Below are 23,190 nucleotides of genomic sequence, written 5' to 3'. Positions count from 1 at the left end.
GATGATAATGTCTTCTCCTTCTTCCTCTGAGGGCGTTCCATTTACTATATACATATTTTGTATTTACCTAGCTGGTTAAATATTGTATCTCCCATTCAAATATAAGTTCCTTGAGGAAAGGCACCATTTTTGCTTTTCCAAATGTATGGACTAATGACTCCATGTATTTTTCGTTCAATAGAATATCATAATCTTGACAATATCTTTTTCATCTACTTGATTTTTTCTTACATGATACATAGACCAAATTCTTGAATGATCAACGATCTCCTTCAGGAGACTGCAATGCCATAGGGCATGCTAAAACTAGCATAATTTCATCCACAAGCAGAGCAGCTAGAGAATCTCATCTCTCCCTATAATGTATATCTATATCTATAATCACCATCTACAAGGAATCTACCTTCCATTTGGATTCTGCTCTGGAAATCCTCCACTATAGGTACATGTCTTTATACTATGCTTGATATCAATAATTAGAAGCTCAAGCAAAATTATCTCTGCTGTTTCATCTTTCAAGGAATCATATGATTTTTACATATGCATGGAAGCCACTTTTTTGGAGGAAAGTTTTAAACTGGTATTTTCTGAAGAATCAAATGCTTCTTTATAATCAGTAAACACACTGAAAATTTGTATTTTCTGCATTTATCAACTGTTACCATAAATATGCAGCATACTGTACAATATGATTTATGAAGACCTTCCTGTTCTCTCTCTTTTTTAAAACGACTGGGTCTCCCCCATCTCATCCAGGCTCAAAGTTCAAGGGCCACTTGTGGGCTTGATCCCGCTACCGATTAGCATGGGAACTCTGACACGCTTTACTTCCAACCTGGCCCAGTTGCCTCCTTAGGCAACCTGGTGGTACCTGCTCCCCAAAGCTCACTATATTGATCCTAAACTTAGCGTGAATACCCTTAATATATAATCCACTATAGCTCAGAACTCCTACAGTCAAGAGTGCCTTAGCCTTCCTCATATCTATAATTACAGATGTTCACCACCAATCCCAGTCTTTTCATATATTCATCACAAAAATCCTTGATGTATTTGTAAATGATGTTTATAATGATTTCATGTAGATGAGAAAAAAGGAATATAAATAGTTTAACCAAGTTATGTATTTGGTGTTCACCATATCTAGTGCCTCTCAAATTTCTTACTGAAGAAAATACCTATGCTATTAAAGTTGTGAGGCTTCTGTGAAGTATACATACATCTGATCTCTTCTGCTTCTTGATCAAAAAACATATTTTTGAACAATTTTGCCATTCTCTACCATGCTCACTTTTAAAGTGAAGTCACTGAGTATCAAAGTATATTTTGACTAAATTTGGAAGAATTGTGATATTCTTAGTTGAATTTCTCTATCTCCTTATACACTGCAATAGATGAAGATAAATAAGCTAAAAGTATCTTCATTGTTGATCTTTTTGTTTATACCAATCACTAACACTGCAAAGCAAAATAATTAAATATCCAATGAAATGATTCTTTTCTTGCTGCCTTTGAATGCATAGTAAAAAACCAATCCTGTGAACTCTTTCATTTGCTTGTCTTAGGAAAATCTGTGAGCCATCCTTTCATATAACTATAACTTCCTTTTGTCTTCCGGTTTCTTTTACAGTGAGAATGTCAAGATAGATATGATTTGAATTCTATATTAGTACTATAGTAGTATTTCATTTCTATCCCTGGATAAAACTTTCATATTTATATTATAAACAGTTAAGCCCTGCTTTCCTACATCCTCCCCCCACACCCCAACGTCTCCACATGTCTAAATTTGAAGTCTCTAATTTTCCTCCCCAAACACATCCCTCTTTTCAACTCATCCTTTAAAGTCCAAATCAAGATACCAGTTCTTCTAGAAAGTTCTCAACTATATGTGAGGTGTTATCTGTTCCATTTAACAGAAAACTCATAGGATGAAATGAAAGATCCATTGTGTAGTTAAGAATATGTTACAGCTTCCTTATTAGATTATAAGCTCTGTGAGGGGATGGATTATCCCATTTAAGCTTTTTATCTCATCCTGCACAGTTCTCTACATACAATAAATACTTGATAATTACTTGAGTTGATCTATATATGATAAAGGAGACCAATCACAAAAATATTTCTGTATGTATATTGCAATATATTCTGTATGTATATTTATTTCAACAAGTTAAATCTACTCAATATAAAGAACATAATTCTATAGCATTAAGATGCACTGTACCTGATCCTCTCCAATATGAATTCTGGCACAAGGGGATTCTAGCAAGGTATGCAATGCCTGTAGACATGCTGTAACATGTTCAATAGGTTCCTCAGGTCTTGGGGAACAAAGAAACTGTATACTAACACCTGAAATACATAGAAAAATTACCCTAATTTTTCACCCCAACAAAGTTGAAACTGCTTTTATATAACACATAGAATATTTTAACACAGGCTTTATCATTACTATAGAGATGCTCTAAAAGTATCAAATAGTTTGTCATTTCATACATTATAGAAGAAAAATTTCAAATGGCTCACCTAAGCCACATCTTTCCTAAAACTGGCCAAATTTGACAGGATCTAGTGCAGCCTTTCACTTAGGTTTAACAAAAAATAAAAAAAAGGAAATCAATCATTAAATTAATCAGCAGATTGGGAAGATATTAATTATTTTCACTTCTAGGACCCTGTCCTGAGAGAATTATTTCTAAATATCATGATTTTAAAATTACATAAGAACCTAAAAAAGATTTATGAAATTATATAAGGAATATTTTTCATATATACAAAGTTTAAGAGATCAAACTATACGGGTATTTTCAATATGGTGAGCGAACAATAGCCGTCCTTATTCTGAATACTGGCAAACACTCTATCAGCCCTCTTTTTAAGTTAACAGGTTTACTAATTAGTTTAGCACTTATTCTTCTCCTATTTTGCTTCCTTTTTGTGACAAATATATGAAGGTAACAAATTTCACTAGACAGTCTAAGTTCTCACATGCTAAATCAATACCTATTTAGATTCATACAAATTTATTTACTGTTTGTTCTAATTTTTTATCATGGTATAGTCTGGTAAATGCCAAGCAAAAAGAAAAGCTGCCAATTGGTGAGGAAGTAAATTTGTTCCTGAGAAAAGCATCCTATGAATTACCCTAGTAGCTTAAATTTTTACTGGAAAATTTTAACATTATATAAAATTTTTTATAATAATCCTTTATTATATTTGGAAGATGAGCTAAAAATTTCACCTTATTTTACTGTTCCTTCTATGAATATTATTATTAGCTTTTTCATCATAAAAAGTGAAATCTCAGAGGTAATAAAAATCTTGAAATACATTAATATAGTATCCTTACCTAAAATCAGATGCATTCTGTCTTTGTTGATTTCTGGCAAAGATTTAGTATTAGCTGCTGCTCCAGGTGCCTGGTTTAAAATGACAGGTGTTGGACGTTTTTGTAAACCAGCAACTGATGTTTCTTCTGTTGGTTCTGAACTAGTAAATCCTGTACTATTTAACCAAAGTGCTACTGCATGGAGAATTGGAGCCCAAGAGTTCCGGTAATGAAGTCGAGCTGTATCAATTGTCTCTGGAGTATAAAAGGCTCCCCCTGTCATTCAGTTAGAAATGTTTATTTCTCAACACAGATATTTCTCAAATTATAAACAACACAGTTCACTATGAAACCTTAACCTCATTTCTCCTTGTCTGGCTTGTCCTCATCACAGCTTCTGCTTAGGAAGCCCATCTTTACCTGTTTTTTTCATGTCATGGCTGGGGGTTAATAGGTATTCTCCTCTTGATTTTGCTATGGCCACCTATAATTCTAATAGCCTCTTCCTTCCACAGTCAAGGTCATCTTTCTTTTTCACTTGTACTTGGGCCTCACCATTAGGAAGACCCTCGCTCTTCCCTTTTTTTCTTCTTATTTCCATTTGAAACATTACAAGAAGTGTGACTTACAAGAAGGATGGCATAGTGGACACTAAATAAATGCTTAATAAATTAGATTACTGTCACCAAGGAAACTTATTTATTGTTAGGAATTCAATAGGGAACATAGGAATGGTATATAAGCAGCGCCCAACTTATAAATGAACTATGAACCAAAAATAAACTGATTAGGAATCTGGGATAAGTTTTCTCATAACATAAATGTTGTAAATGGAGGTTGAATTCTATAGTACTGCTAAGGCCTAAAGGCTTTTTTGGACTTTACAGAGAATCTAATTCTCATTTATAACTTTTTTCCCTCTAGAGGAAAATGCATTCCAAATTTGAACAACTTCCTTTTGGACACAAGACATTCATAAGTTGAAGACTACTTATATGATCACATAGTAATGTGCATTTTTTTTAAATGGACAAATACAATATTCATTGTAACTTTCATTAATGTTACACTTTCGAGAAAATTGTGGGGAAAATGAATAGTTATTTAATAAATTATTTTTAAGAGTATCCTGTTCCACAATGTTAATATTTTGTGATAATATTCAACATTTTGTTTGGATGAACAGGTAAGTCTGTTATCTTTGAAGGTCTGCAAATATGAGTATATGAGAGAATAAGGGAAAAAATGTTGCAGCAATATTGTTTGGTCATTTTTCAGTCATGTTGGACTCTTAGTGATCCCATTTGGGGTTGAAAGAAATGATTATTAATAAGCAATGATTTGAGGAGATCCAGAGTTCCACCCTTTTCCTAAAGTCATCATTTCAAAGCTCAGGCTCTGAAGGTTGAATTAACTTTCTCCCCAGTTATGGTCTGACCCCACCCAACCTTACAAGGAATTTAATCTAAGATTGGGAAGCCCATTGTGCTCTACACACGATTCAGTGAGGTTAAATTATTTGAATAGATTGCCCAAGGCTGGGCAATTTAGAAGTAACATAATCAAAATTCATTAGAATAAGTCCAGCCTTTCATTGTTAATATTCATTCTCTCTCACTATTTGTTAACCAAATAATCTTTACCACTACCCTCTGGAATACCCACTTTTACAAGGACATATCTGCCATGAGCCCACCACCATGATTGTCTTTGGTCCAAGAGAGAGATGGCCAAATGACCATTCCTTTTATTAAGAAAATGCTAGCATTATTAATAAATGATTAATTACCCAGAAACTATGTCTCTTGAACTTTTTAGGCATTATAGGGTTTTCTTGGCAAAGATACTAGAGTGATTTGCTGTTTCCTTCTCCAGTTCATTTTACAAATGAGGAAACTGAGGCAAATAGGATTAAGTGCCTTTCCCAGAGTCACACTGCTAGGAAGTGTCTGAGGGCAGATTTGAACTCACAAAGATATCTTCCTGACTCCAGGCCTGGCACCTATCCACTCCGCCATCTACAGCAATATACTCTACTATTAAAGACTCAATGCTTTAAAAAGGCAAATGTGTCTGAAAGTATTTAAATATGGAAATATATAAAATATAACACAACTGTAAGATAATATTACTACCTGCCTCTAACTTTTTGTGTTTAATCTTTATACTAAACCCCACCAAAAGCAAAACTATATCTATCATACTTACCATCTGGTGGAAGCTGACTTGAAAATTCAGCTGGTAAAGTCAAAAGTGCATAGTCTTTTAATGCTGCCAACCAGAGGCGGCTAAGTATTGGCAATTCAGGCTGTACAAGTGTAATTAAACTGTCTGGTGGCAGCTCATCTATGGTCCCATAATCATCATCTTCATCATCAGTGTTTTTTATGGCTCTTTTCGGTTTAGTCTCTGCTTCCTTTTTAATATTCATGGCAACAACATAAACCTGATCAAGGATATGGCACACAAATAAATAAAAAGGAAATATTTTTAGCCAGCATCATTATACATTTCATTTATCATAATTAACTGATTATAAATATTGTAAAGCAACCAGTTTTGCGAATTCCTGGTAATCAGAAATTTTAAAGTACGCATATTATAGTAGTTTATCACCATGTTCTAAGAGAGTCTTACCTTCCTGACTGACCTGTTTTATGGTTACTTTCCCCACCCAACACACTCCCTTGCTTTTCCGTTGTGCTACTCCATAAAGACTCCACTAAATTCCTTTGTTTGTACTGGGATAAAGTTACATATTTACTACCTCCCCAGTCTTGTTTATAATTCTACAAACTGTTCTATGTGAAAGTTTATGGATGGGAAACTTTCAAGCAAAGGATTTTTGCAACTGTTTTTCCAAATCCCAATATGATGATATTCCTTAAGGACCATGCAATATTCTGGCATAGCAAGAACTAAAAACTATGTACTATTCACGTAATTCACCCAAATGTGTTCTTTTCTCTTTTTAAGTAAAAATTATCTTAGTTTCTTAAACATAAAGATAGGACTACTAGCACTTGAGAAAAGCATTAAAAATAGTTCCTATGGGAGATGAAATATGTTTCTCCTCTGCATATCTCATGGGCTTTGACAACTGACTGGTACAAATCTTAAAGAATGTGTTACTAAGATGATTAGCAAAAAATCAATTTCAATTCAACTGAACTCAAGAGCATTTATTACTTTCCAGTTACATTCAACACACTCTGCTAGATGCAGGGAATTCAAAGATGATACAAAAACTACTTTCAAGGAGCTCACAATCTAATGAGGGGCAAATAACATAAAGACAAATAATTATGCTAATGCAAGGATCTAAGATATCTCCATAAGTCTCATGACAGAAAACGCCATCCACATCCAAAGAAAAAACTGGAGTTTGAATGCAGATCGAAGCATACTATTTGCTATTTTTTTCTTCTGTTTTGTTTTGTTTCCTCTTTCTTGTGGTTCCTCCTATTGGTTCTAATTCTTCCTTACAACATGACTAATGTGAAAATATGTTTAATAGGAATGTATATGTATAGCCTATTATCAGATTGTGCGCTATCTTGGGGAGGGAGAGGGAGAGGTAGGAGGAGAAAAATTTACAACTCAAAAGTTTATGGAAGTGATTGTTGACAAATCAAAATAAATTAATAAAAAATTTAAAAAAAAGAAAAATCTACATATAGCTAGTAGATACGTAGGTATTATCTCTCCCATTAGAATCTATACCATATCTTGAGGGCAGGAACTGGTTTTTTTTTCCCCCTTTTGTTGTATCCCTAGCACTTAACACAAGTCCTGGTCCCTATTAAGGGCTTAATAAATGTTTGCTGAGTTATTGGGAAAAAAAATAATTATGCTAAAAGAGAAGTGTAGGATACCTACAAAGAGCAAGTTGAGGCAAACTGCTGAGAGAAATATGAGGTGAGAGGGAAAACTTCCAAGTGATAAGGAGTCCTTTATTTTTTTTTTTAACTACCAAGGATCAATATCCAGGTATCAGCATACAACTTTACTAGAAGTCATATTTGTTGTTAGTGACGCTTACATTTTAAGAATGAATCCAATAAGAATTTCAAATATACGGTACAAAATAAGAATATACATTATTAATCTTCATTATATGGTATTTTGATCACATCACTGAAGCAAATGAATCAAAGACATTATGAAAGTCAGTAGAACAGCTGTTACTGGGGGAATGATCTCATGATCAGGAACTTTACAACTGTCACTTTAGGGGAAGCTGCTGAATGTGGTTGGGAAATTGAGAAAACTTTCTGTGAAGATGAACTATATTTTTGTTTTATCACTTTACTTTTTATCAACTGTACCATTTTAGGTCCTTAAAAGATTTGCATTTGACAGTTAAAAAGAGTGTGGTACACTTTGTGTCCAAAGTTAAATTCTACAAAAACTACTAACAACATATTTTTATGCATTTCAAAATAACAATGAAACAAGTCTTAGAAAAAAGAAAATTATATTTTCTTATAAGAATTAGTACCTAAAGTATTGAGTCTTAATTTAAAAGAAATACTGCATTTATCAACAAGCATAAACAACAAATATAAATATTATTATTGTAACTATTATCATTGTCTAAGCTAAAACAAAAAAGTAAAATAAAATGGTGGAAAGGCATTCTTTTTTAAAAAGACAGCTTTGATCTGGGTCCTAGAATTTAGCAAAAAAAAAATCCTAACATCTTATGAGACATTTTGGAAATCATGTAAACTTTTCAACTTCTTCATTTGTGAAAAGAAAAGTGACATAACTTACATCTATCACCTCTATAAATACTGATTACATATTGTAGGTTAGCAATTCCTTAAGTTGGATCTAAAGGAGCAAAGGAGTGCTCATAGTTACTAAAGGCTGTATAGCCAAAAGCCCCTGCTGCTAAAACCGGAAACTAAGAAAATGGACTGGAAGAAGAATAAAAAAAGTTACTAGAAGAGGTATTTGGGAACAAGGCCTGGTAGGACAACCAGGAAAGACAAAAATAATGAAAATAATTGAGAAATACTGGTTTTGGAATGAGAAGAAGGAAAAAAAAATCAGGTATTAAAAATTAAACAGCAGGACTTGAAAAAGTCATTCAGATGTCAATGGGGGTTGCTGAAATATAGCCAGATGAGAGAACATTGGTTTAAAAAAAAAAGGTTTTCCTTAATTTATGCTTGTGTGTATGCCTTACCTAAGTTCCCCATAATAATAAAGAAGTAATTCCTATTAATCTGAAGACATTTCATTTGGTTTAGTGTAAGAGGTGAATATCCAAAGAAATTGGCAATAAATCAATATTTGTAACTGGAAAGGAAACATTAGGCTTTCAAAAGAATCCTTGACAAAATCCCCTGACAAAAGCTGTTGTTTTTTTTTAAACCAAACAACAAAATGGATTTACAATTCAAAACACCACAGGAGAGGACAGCGAAGGAAGATTATGAGCAGTGTTGTTGTACAGTAATTTTTCTGTCATGTCTGACTCTTTCTGATGCCATTTGGGGTTTTCTTGGCAAAGATATTGGAATGGTTTGCCACTTCCTTCTCCAGCTTATTTTGCAGATGAAGAAACTGAGGCAAACAGGGTTAAGTGACTTGCTCTGAGGCCAGATTTGAACATAGGAAGATGAGTCTTCCTGACTTCGGGCCTGGAACTCTATGCACTGCACCACCTAGCTGTTCCTTATATAGCATGAATCTCTATTGATACAAAAATTTTAAATACAATTCTGAGAAAAAACTAGAGTAATATATCAAAATTTATTTGGCTGAATTTTTGCCAGCGATGCAAAGAATCAATATTACAAAAACAATATAATCATCATATATTATATAGAGACAGAATTATCAAGCTCTATATAAATTGATTTGTCAAGTTATCTTTATAGACAGATAACTAGGTAAATATATTGACAGTAGGTATGTTTCTCTCTCTCACACACATACAGATTTATACACACACATAGATATATAGATATATCTCCATCTATGCCTATACTTTGTAAGGCATATATTATAAGTGAGTGTCGTATCAAAGAATTTTTCTAAATCTATTGAGATACTCATGTGATTTTGAGTGTTTTTGTCTTAAACAAGATTAAATCGATTGTTTTCCTAACTGTGAACCATTCTTGCATCCCTGGCAAAAATCCAACTTGATCATAATGAATGATGTTTTAGATAAATTGCTATAAAAATCCTTTAAATCCTTTTGCCAGGATTTTATTTAGAATTTTAAAATCAATATTCATTAATGATATTGGTCTATAGTTCTATTTCTTTGTTTTAGCCTTCTCTCCCTATTTATCTCACATAAGGAGTTTGGTAGAGTACTTTATTTCTCAGTTTTTGAGAAAAATTTTTATAGAATAGGTAATAGTATTTCTTTAAATGTTTGATAAGAATGCCTATAAATCCATTTAGACCACGAGTTTTTTGCTTTGGTAGATACTTTATAAATAGTTCTATTTCCTTTTCTGAGATCTGAGTAATTTAAGATCTCAATTTGTTCTTTTCATTTTGGCATCTTATAATTTTTAAGGTAACCCATTTCTTTTGTGTGATCAGTTTTGTTTATAGCTGCGCATATTGAGTACTGATATAATTCTTTTTATTTCTTATCGATTTGCAGTGATTTCACTTTGTTCATTTGGTTTTTTAAATTGATTTTCTGTCTTCTCTGTAATAAAGAGAAGGTTGGCTAAAGATTTCTTAATTTTGTTAGTTTTTTCCAAGATTATTTTTAAATGATATTACAAAGTTTAAAAAAAAGTAAATTGTTACCTCAGCCCAAGCTTTCAGCACTGCCAGTTTTTCCATAGTTGTGGCACTCTCTCTATAAAGTTGGCTAGAAGATCCTTTTCCTGCCTGTACTTTGTCTAGTGAAGAAACAAGCAAATTGTGTACTCGGCGGAGGTCATTGAGATCACTAACAACTCCACTTCCAATCCATGTGCTACAAACCTGGACAAATAAAAATATTTATTTTTCATGAAAACAAATGAAATTCATTCTTAAAAATTCAAGCAGCAAGGAATATTTGTTGTTCAATAGTTTTTCAGTCATGTCCAACTCTTTGTGACTCCATTCAGGGTATTCTTAGCAAAGATACTGGACTGGTTAGCCATTTCCTTCTCCAGCTCATTTTGCAGATGAGGAAACTGAGGTAAAGAAGGTTCAGTGACTTGCCCAGGGCCACACAGCTAGTAAGTATTTGAGGCCAGATTTGAATTCAAGAAGATGAGTCTTCCTGACTCCAGGCCTGGCACTCTTTCTAGGAACCACCTAGCTGCCCAACAAGGAGTATATAATACCAGTATAAGGAAGAGAAAGAAAGAGGTACTTGTCGGGGCAAGACAAAAAAGAATATATCAACATTAGGTTTTTTAGAACTTTACTGTAGTAATTCCATAAAAGGCATAATGGTTGTACTATGTTTTCTATACCATAATTTAATGTCTGTTTACAATTACCTAATATTACCATGATTTTAAGAAAAAAATTTTGCCAACCTAATTCATTTAAATAACCAGTCTCATTAACTGAGATGCATAAGTCAATTAATGAGGGCTTATATTTTCTTTTTAAAAAAGGAAAGAATTTATTTCTATGATATTTCTCTTCCTTTTGTCCAGAGTGCAAGTTGGAGCATAACTCTATCCTAATAGACATCTGAACGCTCAAATCAATCATTTTAGAATTATGTACAACCTTATTTATAGATTAACATGAAGAAATACTTAGATTCTTGAAAATATGACAATAGAAAGAATATTCAATTCACTCCATAAGAAAAAAACCTGGAATTTATTGACAATTTTTGGAATATTTGGTCTTATAAAGACATATGGTCATGTGAGAAAATTTACTTTAATATTTTCAAATGGTGAAAGCTTTTTTAAGATAAGAAAACAGTCTTTCGGCAAGTCACTTAACTTCTGTTTGCTTCAGGTTCCTCATTTGTAATTTGAAAATAACAATAGCACCTATCTCCCAGAGTTTTTGTGAGGATCAAATGAGATGGTGTGTTGCTCACAGCAAGCATTATTTAAATGTTAGCTACTATGATTATCATTATCAATGTTATTATTGTAGAGTTTTATTATCCTATGCAAATGATCAAAAATCTTCTTATTACTGAATTTATTATTACAAATGTTTAATTATTATGGGATTTTGTAGACCATTCTCATAGAATTCTCAAACTTGTCATTTATTTTTGCCTCATTTATGATTTCTACATCTATTTGCTTATGTCTTGTTAGATATAAAGACTCAAAGTCACTACCTTTTTCCACTGTTAGAAGTATTTGTTACTTAATTTTTCTTTTCTTATCATTTTTTGAAAGGAAAATGAATTCCTAAAGGTGTCACCATAAATCATAAAAAATATTATTTTTCTTCCTACCTGGCAAGCTTTTGCAATTATGTCTGATGGAGTATCTTGTGAAAAAGCTGGTCTGAGAGCAGCTCCAACCTAGATAAGGGGAAAACAAGTGTTTTATTCATGAAAGGAAAATAATCAAAGTGAAAACAACTTTTATGTCCCTGAAGACAAAGAAATTTTAGTTCTTCTCTTCTTCTTCTTCCACCTCAGTACTTTTCCTTTACTTTCTCAAAGGTTATCAGGTTCTAATACATATAACTATTACTTCTTTAAGTCATTAGGTTTTTAACATCAAATGACTATTTTTAGACAGAGTTCCAAAGTAACACTTCAGCAGCATTAATATATATTAAACACCTGCCATGTTATCCATCTCTGTTGGAATGAAAACAAGGCCTCCTTGTTGCCAGAAGCTTTCATTCCAGTGGGAAAGATGACAAGAACATATTTAAGTATATATCAATTAAATGTAAAGAGAATAAAAAATATTAAGTAGTTATATATGAGTTTAGTTTGGGAGGAGGGGAATTAGTAGGGAAAAGCCTAATGTATAAAGTGTGCTTGAGCTGCATCCTAAAGGAAGAGAGGAATTTCATGAGATAATGGGAAGAGGAAGTACATTCTAGGCATAGGAGATGGTCAATACAAAGGCATGTAGATGAGAGAAGAAGTATCATATTTGAGGAACAGAAAGGCCAGTTTGGCTAGAAGAGAGTGCAGTGCAGAAAGGGGAGTAATATCCAGTGAGGCTGGAAAGATGATTTGGGGGCTGAGGGCTTTAAAAGCTAAAACACTGGAGTTTATATTAACCCTAGAAGGACCACTGAAATTGATTGGGCAAAGAGTCATGGTCAGAGCTACACTTCAGAAAAATCATTTTGGCATTGCTGTGGACGATGGATTGATGAGGGACTTGCGGCAGGGAGACCAATAAACAGGACATGGCAGTAGCAAAGGAAGAACTGACAAGGGTCTAAATGAAGGTGGTGACTGTGTGGGTGAACAGAATAGCACCTTTCAGAAACAACAAATGTTAGAGAGATAGAAATGGTAAGATTTGGCAGCTGATTAGGTATATGGGATGAGGGAAAGTGAAGATGTAAGGATTATGCCAACATATCCCAAGTACATGGGGGACTAGAAAAATGCTGATGCCTTCAAAATAAAAAATAGGCAATTTTGGAAGATGGTGTGGGAAATGAGGGAGGAAAGAAAATAAGTACTTTTTTAGATATGCTAAGTTTGAGATATCTTTGGGACACTTACTTTGAAATGTCCAATAGGCAGCTAATAATGTAAAGTTGAAGCTCAGGAGAGAGACTGGGACTAGATATTTAGATATGGGTGTCACTAGCACAGAAATGATAAGTCCATAAGACTTCATAAGGCCACCGAGAGAGAGAGAGAGAGAGAGAGAGAGAGAGAGAGAGAGAGAGAGAGAGAAGAGGAAAAGAATAGGGTATGGAGAAATGAAAGGACTTAAGAAAAGTCTGATTGAGGGCTATGATGAATACATACATGATAAATGTTCATGATAAATTGTGTATTCCAACCCTCCTCTAGTAGAATGCAAACTCTTTTGAGAGAAGGAACTGTTTTCAGTCCAATCTTTATATCCCTTAAGTCAAGCACAGTGCCTTGCACAAAACAGATGTTTAATAAATGCTTATTGAAATGTGTTGGTATTTAAATACTGGTTATGGCAGGGAGATGAAATTTACTGTGTGAAACACTAAAATAAGTCATATTCTTAATCAATTTTAGTAACAGTTTTTAAAAGTCTTTAGTATACATTAAACTCCCAAATTTAGAGTTACTTCTACACATTACCAGTTGAATTCATTATGTTATGTCAGTGGTAACAGGGGAATGGTAGCAGTGTTCCTGCCATCTATTAGTGCCTTTTGCCTGCTGAGATGGATACATGGTAGTTAAAAGTGGTAGTCAGGTTTTGTGTAGCCCATGTGGGTTGGAGGCTATAGTTATCATTTACTTGTACTCAAAGATCAGTCAATTAAGTTAAATTCAATAAACATTTATGACAGTGGAACATAGGCTCCAGCAGCTCTTAACAAGCTGGAAAAATTTTGTGTTTGGGACTAGGGGTGGACAATATGCCTATCATCTGCAGATAAGCCTACCTAAAATTAGATATATCACCAGAAGTTTGACAACCAGGTGTTGAATTTTTCTGATCACAAGACACAGAAGGGCTGTAATCTGGGCTATGGGAACAAGCACCCACAGCAATAAAATCAGAAATCTTTGAAGTATATTGAAGTATTCTCTGTGTGCTAGGTATTGGCATTTCAATTTAGTCCAATGGTACTCTTGGAACTCTAGTCCAAGCTTAACAACAATAGACAAGAGATTTGTGCATACACACACACACACCAAAAACCATGTACAATCTGAAATATTTTGGTACTGTGGCTGCTTACCCCTGCAAGAAACAAATAGCTCTTATGATTGTTAATTTTTCTAATGAAGCCATTAATAACAATAGCATTCAGAAGAACCTGGTATGCTATTTACTGAATTATAAATAAGCTTAAGTAACAGCTCGAATATTTACCAAAAAATACTTCTCAGAATATTGACTACTTAATAACTATAAAGAAAACATCCACTTTATTAACTCTAAAAAACTTCATTATGCTTTGTTGCCAGAGTTTTTGCTGTTTATTTCTTAAATACTTACTCTACTTCAATAAAAAGTTTTGATTTAACAGGATAAAATCTATTACCTAATTTGGAGAATATATATCTATTTCCATTATTAATTACAAGACAAAAAAACTTAAATTTTGAAAGATTGAAGATTTAATTTAATATTTTCTAATCTTTTAACTGCTGTTATTAAGATTTTTAAACATTATACCTGAAATAGAAAATTGATTTTTGCTTTGAAAAGCTCTGGTCAGGTTTTAAACTCTAAAAACAATAGCAGATCCACAAAATTTTTCAAATAGACCACATTAAGTAGTATGGCTCACTCCCGAGGTATAAGACAAGACATAGGATGGGATTTTATTCTTGTTTTATCATTATTACAAGGCCTCGTAAAAATTTATTAAACTATCTTCAGTTTCTTTGAATACCATATGATACAATGATATCGTAGACAAGTACATTCTACATGAGTGAACAGACTGGATTCTCAGACCAAAAATTCCTTTAAGGAGTCAGAGATCTCAAATTGTTACTCAAACACTATATATTAAGAGATAGCTTACTAAATATTATCTCACATTAGCTTGGTACTGCTCCAGAATCACATGACCTGGAAATTCTGGCTCAGGCACAGATGCAAATTTCTTAATAATGTCCTCAAGTGCTTGGAGCCCAGCCATCCGCAGCTGGTTGCTGTGATCAGTAGCAGCCATGAATGCCATGCGTATCAGGTCAGAGAGATGGAGTACTAAAAGATCATCTAAAAATAAAAATAGAAACCAGAGTGGAAACTTTTCAAATAATATTCTATATGTTAACACAGAAACTTCTTACTTTAAATAAACTTCTAATGACAATGCTTAATAACATATATTTCATCACATTTACTTAAAATAGTCATGATATCACTTTAAAGAATGTTCATTTCAATATTTTCAGATCTTTTGGCAAACTTTCACATACTGGGACTACAAAGGTTCTGACCAGATCTGTACTGACAAGTAATGTAAAAAACTGACAGCCTTCAACAATCCCTAAAATTCCTGAGAAACTACTTTAAATAGCAAAATGTAGATAGGATCAGAAATTAAGAGATATATAGAAAACACAAATGGAGATGTTAAATTTGGAAGAGAAAAAAATCATCTCCCTACTCCCCTTACTTAAATGGACCCAGCATATTTTATTCTTCCTTAACTCCTTCAACTGAAACTGATCTCTCCAGTGTTGCCAGTGTTCTCTTAAAATCGTGAAATTTGATGTTTGTTTTTAACTCAGTCTTCAACCTATGGACCTCTTAACCTATGCATTTTATTTTATGTACTTGAATGCAGTTGTTTATGTAAATTTTATGCATTTAGCATTGCTGATCACCCTCTTCTGTTTCAAAGAACTCTCTTCTTATTTCATAGAATAGAATATCTTCTTTTGTCCTTGCAAGCCTCATATGACCACTTCAGCAAAGTTGTGATAAAGCAGTAGGATAGAGTGCAAAGAACAATGTATTTAGAAGACAGACAGGTTCTCATCTACGCTCTGCCATTTACTACCAATGTGATTTTTGGACAAGTCATTTAACCCTTTGGGCCTCAATGTTCTCATGTATAAAGTGAGAAGGGGTAGGGTTCTTTCCAGCTCTAAAGTTGCTGATCCCTTAATACTCTGTCCATTTGGTCTGAATTAATAGTCCAAACATGTTACTTAAGTTAAAAGCTCTGTGGAAGGACCATGAAACCTGTTTATCTTGGTATCCACAATAGCAACTAATACAATTCATAACACATAGGGAGTTCAATAAATGCTAATGAATGAATGATGAAATCTTTCTAGAAGTTGAAAGTAACAAAGCAAGTAGATCTAGGGAGAGTATTATTAAAGAGGCATTATATGTTATCACAAAACAGCTCACTGCTAGGTAATCTTTTCCAGTGATGAAGGAATAAGCTCAGTTGTGAAGAATCATAAGAATCACACACAAGCAGATCTATTCTTATATGCACCCTCTGGTCTAGCTCCCAAACAGTATAAGTCACAATCATGGATTAGATAAAAGTCCCTTGGAAAATATAGCGACAGCAGAGGAATTTATGTGCCCACAGGTGTGGCAGCCAGGACCACATATATCACATCAAAAAGAAGACAGGAGAGTAAAAACCCATAGTATAACAGCAACGCCACTGGAAACTTCTCAGAGCCTCATTTGCTGTGCATTTCCCCGTTCTCTCAAATACAGTACTGTAACCTGAACGAAAGCTAGGCCAGTCTGACCAAATAGTGTAAAACTGGCTTACTTTAGTGTTTTTCCCTTACCTAATATAGTTGTGGGGGAGTGGAGAGGGGAGGAGGGAGGAAGGGAAGTTGCGCCTGATGTTCATCTCCAGTACACAGTCCGAAATGAACTCCTCTGCTTCATGCTAGCTACTAACAGGAAATAGCACCGTGACATTATGAAGTTTGATGCTTTTGTTGATACCTGCCTCTATCTACTTAGGTGTGTTTTTTCACAGCACAATCAACTGCACAGGCACTGTAATAGTAATAGCTAGCATTTACACAGAGCTTTAAGGTTTGCAAAATGCCTTACAGATGTTATCTCATTTGAGAATTTTATTACACCTTATACCCTAAGGCAATAAAAAGAGCTTGGGATCTGTAGTCAGAGAACTTAAGTTAAAGTTCACTTCTGCCACTTGGTAGCTGGGTAGCCATGAACAAGTCAACTTCTGAGCCTCATATTCCTTATCTGTAAATTTAGAGATAATAATAATTGTACTACCCTACCTTAGAGGGTTGAGGTGCAAACCAAATGAGGTTATTGATATAAACTACTTTATAATCTGTAAAATGCTATACAAATGTTAATCTATTATTATTATTGAATGATTATTTCTAAGAAATTGCAATGATATCACAGCAGCATCCCAAATTTTTCTTGAAGTGTGCTTGTATAAAACAGACTAAGCATAACTGGGTTAATGTAACCTGGTTTCACACTTTGATAGTAAGGAAAAGACCAGAAAATCCCAACATGTTGCCAATGCTAACATGATTAGCTATTGGGAAGTAGAATACTTTTTTTATAAAATCCCCTTGAATATCAAATCTATGGAATGTATTCCTTGCTGTAATCCCAGGAACCTTATTTTCCAAGCCTTTAAAGTCAAGTACCAGAATCTGGTTCTGCCAACAGTGTGAAAAATTCCAAATAGACTAATGGCAAATGACAGGCAGAATTAAGGCTCCTTGTAAAAATTATCTGAGCTGTAAGATGTGGTCTGATGATACAGTTTGACAGTGAGAGGACATGTCTGACCATGTCTTGCAATAGCTGATCAAAGAGAACCCTACTCAAAATCTTATCAGAAAGAAAGTAGATAGATGTTCTGTTACTTGTAAGTTTTTACCTTTCTATTTATATATCACAATACCTACACTATTTTCTAAAATTTTATGGTTTTAGTTTCTTGCACACTTCATATTGTATTATGAGTTTTGACATTCTCTATGGCTCAGTCTGTAAATGATCCCTTCACCCTGAAAAGGCCATGCTATAGCAAATTTTTTCTTTATACTAAGGATTATTACAGATAAAATTGGGTGACATATTAATAACCTAAAGCGCTGCTGTTCCCCTTATTCTTATGACAAAGTAGTAAAAAAAATCTATTCTTACTTTTGAATATGTGAGCCCCATTGTTCATATTATTTTTCAAGTATAGTAGAAAGAACACTAGACTTGGAGTCAGAAGATCAGGATTTGAATCCAAGCTCTGTCACTTGTTGGGGGAAAAACACTTAGCATTCTTGAGTCTTAGTTTTCTTGTAATAATACCTATACTAATTACCATTTCAAAAGGTTGTGGTCAGTAATGAAATAATGAAGATAGAACCATTTTGTAAACTATAAGATGTCATATAAACATACACTATTTAACATGAGTATGGCAAAGTAAGATGTTATATGGATAAGAAATGAAACTTAGGTAGGAGGCAAGGGAACACAACAGTATCTTGAAATGAATAGCTCTAAAAAATTTTAATTATCAATAAAATACACTGAATCAATAAAAGACTTTTGGTAAAAAAAAAAAAGTAATGTTTACAAAAAAAAAAGTTCTGTATTTACTTGCAGGATTTCTCACTTTGGCTGAACGTGCCAAAGCAAGATCAAAGTGAGCAGGGTCTGCATTCTCACACAACATGATGACTCGACACAAGCAGTCAGCAGCAAACACCCGAGTAGCCCAGCGAGGAGCTACAGAAGGCTTTGATTTATCCTCTTCACCTAATGTGGTAAACATAGTGTCATCATCCATCTCATCTTTCTTTTCAGATTCTTCATCCTTTCCACCACTTAAAGGAGTTGTAGTACTCATATCTGTAAGGCACAGAAGCACAGAGGTCTAAGGCAAGTTGACTCAACCACACTTACTAAGCACCTATGTGCAAGGCACTATGTTAGGTACAAAGATATAAACAAAACCCCCAGTCCTTAGGAAGCTTTCATTATATAGCAAGAATACTACACGTACACAGATAAATGAAGACAAGGTGATTTGAGGAAAGAGGAAGCATTAATTGAGGGCTTCAGGAAAGGCTTTAACAAAGAGGTAGGATTTCTGCTGAGAATTTGAGGAAGATAAAGATTCCAAAAGGCAGAGGTAAGGAAAAACTAAATTTTAGTGGTGGGTGAAAGACTACAAAGAGGTAAGGGATAAGATATTCAATCCATGCAACAGCTTGTTTGAAATATAGGGTGCAATAAGGACAGTGATAAGGCTAGAAAAATAAAGTGAAATAAGACTGTAGAAGGTTTTAAATTCCTAGTGAAGGAATTTTTATTCTATCCTAGAAATAACAAGATGTGACTGATGAGCAGTGACCTATGGCTTAGGAAAATTATTCAATCAGCTAAGCGGAAGATGGATTCTTCAGAGGTTGATATGAGGATCAGGGAAGCCATTTAGAAGCTGTTGGTTCTGGATTATATGAATATAGAAAAAGAGACTAATGTAGGAGTTACTATGCAGGTAGAATCAACAAGAATTGCCAACTAACTGGAAGTAAGGTATAATAGAGTATAAACAATCAAGCATGATCCCAAGGTCACAAAGATAATAGAATCTCAGATTTCAAAAAGTAAGTCCTAGCAGCCATCTAATACCACTTATACGTAAATAACAAATCATCTTTGCATCTATCCTGTAAAATAGTCATTTAACCTTTGTTTGAAGACCTCTTGTGATGGGGAAGATAGTATCTTCTACAGAAAAAAGGACAGGGACAGCTAGGTGGCACTGTAGATAGAGCATCAGGCCTGAAGTCAGGAGAACTTGAGTTCAAATTCAGCCTCAGACTAAACACTTGACACTAACTAGCTATGTGACCCTGGACAAGTAATTTAACCCCAATTGCCTTTAAAAAAAAGAAAGAAAGAAAAATGGGCACTTGGATGAAAGGCCAGTTTAGGTAGAAGAAAGGCAAGTTCTATTTTGAACAACTGGATTTTACAATATTAATAGGACATTCAGGTGAAAACATCCTATAGGCAGTTGGTGATGTGGAACTGGAATTTAGGAGCGCTATTAAAGCCAGCTGTAGAGATTTAGTAGTATTTATCAAGATATGATCATTGAACTCATTGGAGCTAATGAGCTCACCAAGAGAAAGGGTGTGTGTGGAGGTAGGGGGGATTTGGAGATGAAAAAGGGCATGTTTAGGAATACCTATACCTAGAGGACTGAAGCCAGATGACGAACCAGCAAAGAAGACTGAAAAGGAGCAGTAAGACAGGTAAGAGATTAACTGGAAAAAAGAAGTGTAATTGAAGTCAAAGAAGGAAAGAATATTAACATTGCTAATAAAAAAGATGGTTTAGAAAAAAATTGGTGTTTTCTAATACAATAAATATGAATGCAAACTAAATTCTCTCTGAAAAACTATAATGTCAAAAATGTCAAAAGAAGAAGAAAACATGTTGCATCCTTCCTTTGTTTTGTTTAAAAAATAATGAAGTTTATTGCTGGTAGTCAGTCAGTATGTTAAGGACTTACTATGTGCCAAAAGCTTTTTTAAGTGCTAAGGTACAAAGAAAAGCAAAGATATTTTCTCTCCTTGAGAAGCTTACATTCTAATGGGGAAGACAACATGAATATAAAAAGATACATTCACAGTAAGTGGAAGACAACCTTAAACATTAAGGCTCTTACAACTGAGGGAACTTCCTATAGAAGGTCACAAGTGAGCTGATTCTTGAAGAAAACTAGAAATTCTAAGAGTCAGAGGATATAGAATATTCCAAGCATGGGGGACAGCCAAAGCAAAGTTCCAGAGAGGAGACTGAGTGTCAGTGTTGGAGAAACAGTAGGCCATTATGGATGCATTGTGGAGAGGAAAGAGGGAAGAATGCATATAAAGACTGGAAAGATGGGGAGGAGTCAGGTTATGAAAAGCTTTAAATGTTAAACAGAAGACTTTAAATATGAATCTGGAAATAACAAGTAACTGCTGGAGTTTATTGTGTAGGAGAGTGACGTGGTCAGATATCAGGAAAAGTAGGAAAATTAATTTACTAGTAAAGAAGATAGAAATAAGAGAAAAATATACAGAATGACCACAAAAATGGAAAGGAAAATTCTAAAAGGCATCAGAATTCAGATCACTGTAAAGGCCAACAGATATGATTTCCCTCTTCTCAGAACAGAGGCAGTAGACTACAGTTACAGAATACGAAACATATTATCAGATGCAGTCGATGTGTTAATTTGTTTTTCTTAACTGTATTTCTTTGTTATAAGAGAACTTTCCATGGGAAGAAGACACTAAGTGATAGCTATGTAAAAAAATACCAAAGAATCATTAATAAATTTAAAATAAAGTTTACTATTCAAAATTAGTTTACTTAAAAATTAGTACATATACACAACAGAGATTTCCAGGTTCCAAGTTCATAGACAATTAACTTATAACTTCATACTTGTAAATGTATTTTATATAATCATCCAATCAAACAAGGAAATTCTAAATAAGGCTAGTTCTAATAAAATACACTCATTTAATACACACCACTGGAAGCTGCCAGAACATCCTTACAAAGCATTAGCCAATGTGAAAGTTTGTCTACAGCCAGGGATGAAAGCATGTGTCCTAATGTATCATGGATATCAGAACATAATTTTCGATCAGTCTCCCGGTCTAGCATTCCAAAAAGAAGCCCTTCCAAGCCAGTTTCTGTTATATTGACACCTTGGTGTCGACAATGGATGTCACGGCGAGAACTGATCCCTGGTGCAAAAGGATTCATATCTGTAAAATAATTTTCACAAAAGAACATGTTTAGCATCTGTGGCCCAACTCTTAGGCAACAATTGTGATAACACTTTTTATTCACAAAAGGATAACCAACTACAGGTCTTTGAATAAATTTCGATCTATTTAAATAAATACACTCTCTGGCTACCATCTTTTCCAAATAAATAACAATTTAATTTGACAATAAAGCTAAGAATCATATTTTTTATGAATTATATGTTGTCCTGAGCAGAGCACGATAAATGAGGTCTTTAGCAAATATTGTAATTCATATAAAAAACCTAGCATAAAAATATATAACAAATATAATCTTGAGATTGATGTCTTACAGACATATTAAACCCAGCATGTCCAAAACTAAATCCAAACCCTCCCTTCTTCCCTATTACTGTCAAGGGCACCACCATCTTCCCAATCATGCAGGCTCACAACTTAGGTGTAATCTTTGACTCATCACTTTCTTGTACCCCCCATATAAAATCTGTTGTTAATCCTGTTGATTCTACCATCAAAACACCTCTCATACATGCACCTTTCTCGTCTCTGACTCTGTCACTCTTTATCTGACACTGCCATTACCCCTTCAGATCATGCCATATGATGATCAGCTGAAAAAACCAATAAAGTCTTCAAATATTTGAGGATCTATCCTGTGAAAGAAGGATGAGGCACATCTTGGCTAGAGGAAGGAACTGTCCCACTATCTCATGTCTGGATTATTGCAATAGCCTGCTGATTGGTCTCTCTGATTCAAATATTTTCTCACTCCATCCCATTCTCCTTTTAGTTGCCAAAAGGATTTTCATAAAGTACAGGTCTAATTATGTCATTCTCCTACTCAATAAACCTCAATGACTCTCAATCACCACCAGGATCAAAGATAAAATGTTCTGTTTGGCATTCAAAGCCCTTCACAACCTGGTCCTCTCCTACTTTTCTAGTCTTCTTTCATATCACTACCTTCCATGAATTCTGTGATCCAGTGACACAGCCTTCTTTGCTCTTCCTTGTAAAAGACACTTCTCTCTCAACTCCACACATTTTTACTGCTGTCCTCCATGCCCAGAATGTTCTAATTTCCTCACTTATGCCTCCTCGTTTGCCTCAAATTGCAGCCAAAATCTCACTTTCACCAAGAAAACTTTCTTGATTCCCCTTGATGTTAGAACTTTCCCCCTGAGATTGCCTTCAGTTTCTCCTGTATATAGCTTGTATGCAGGTAGTTGTTTACATTTTGTCTGCCACATTTAAACTGTAAACTCCCTGATAAAGGCTGTTTTTATCATTCTTTGTAACCCCTAATACTTACCACTGTGTTTGGCAAATAGTAAGTGCTTAGTAAATACTTGTGATTTGTTGACATTTAGTATAACAGATTGAAAAAAATTAAATTCATTCAATGTACACTTGCTAAATGTGTGTGTGTGTGTGTGTGTGTGTGTGTGTGTGTGTGTATCTCTTTGTGGCTCATTCAGCCTTAAAAATA

The 23,190-nt window shown here is 34.1% G+C and overlaps 1 protein-coding gene across 1 annotated transcript in view; it reads right to left on the bottom strand.

The window, feature by feature from the left end:
- HEATR5B (HEAT repeat containing 5B) overlaps positions 1-23,190 on the bottom strand; it is a 132,547-nt gene that overhangs the window by 27,046 nt on the left and 82,311 nt on the right. The window contains 8 exon segments of the mRNA XM_078149770.1: positions 2,228-2,355; positions 3,353-3,607; positions 5,540-5,777; positions 10,118-10,297; positions 11,742-11,810; positions 14,972-15,153; positions 18,520-18,771; positions 21,459-21,698. Coding sequence (XP_078005896.1) covers positions 2,228-2,355; positions 3,353-3,607; positions 5,540-5,777; positions 10,118-10,297; positions 11,742-11,810; positions 14,972-15,153; positions 18,520-18,771; positions 21,459-21,698 — 1,544 coding nt within the window.

The sequence above is a fragment of the Phascolarctos cinereus genome, unplaced genomic scaffold (assembly GCF_003287225.1).
Source record: "Phascolarctos cinereus isolate Bilbo 61053 unplaced genomic scaffold, phaCin_HiC Scaffold_2;HRSCAF=192, whole genome shotgun sequence".
In the NCBI taxonomy this organism is placed as follows: domain Eukaryota; kingdom Metazoa; phylum Chordata; class Mammalia; order Diprotodontia; family Phascolarctidae; genus Phascolarctos; species Phascolarctos cinereus.
Note: the sequence above shows the minus strand (reverse complement) of the source record. Positions and strands in the feature narration are given on the sequence as shown.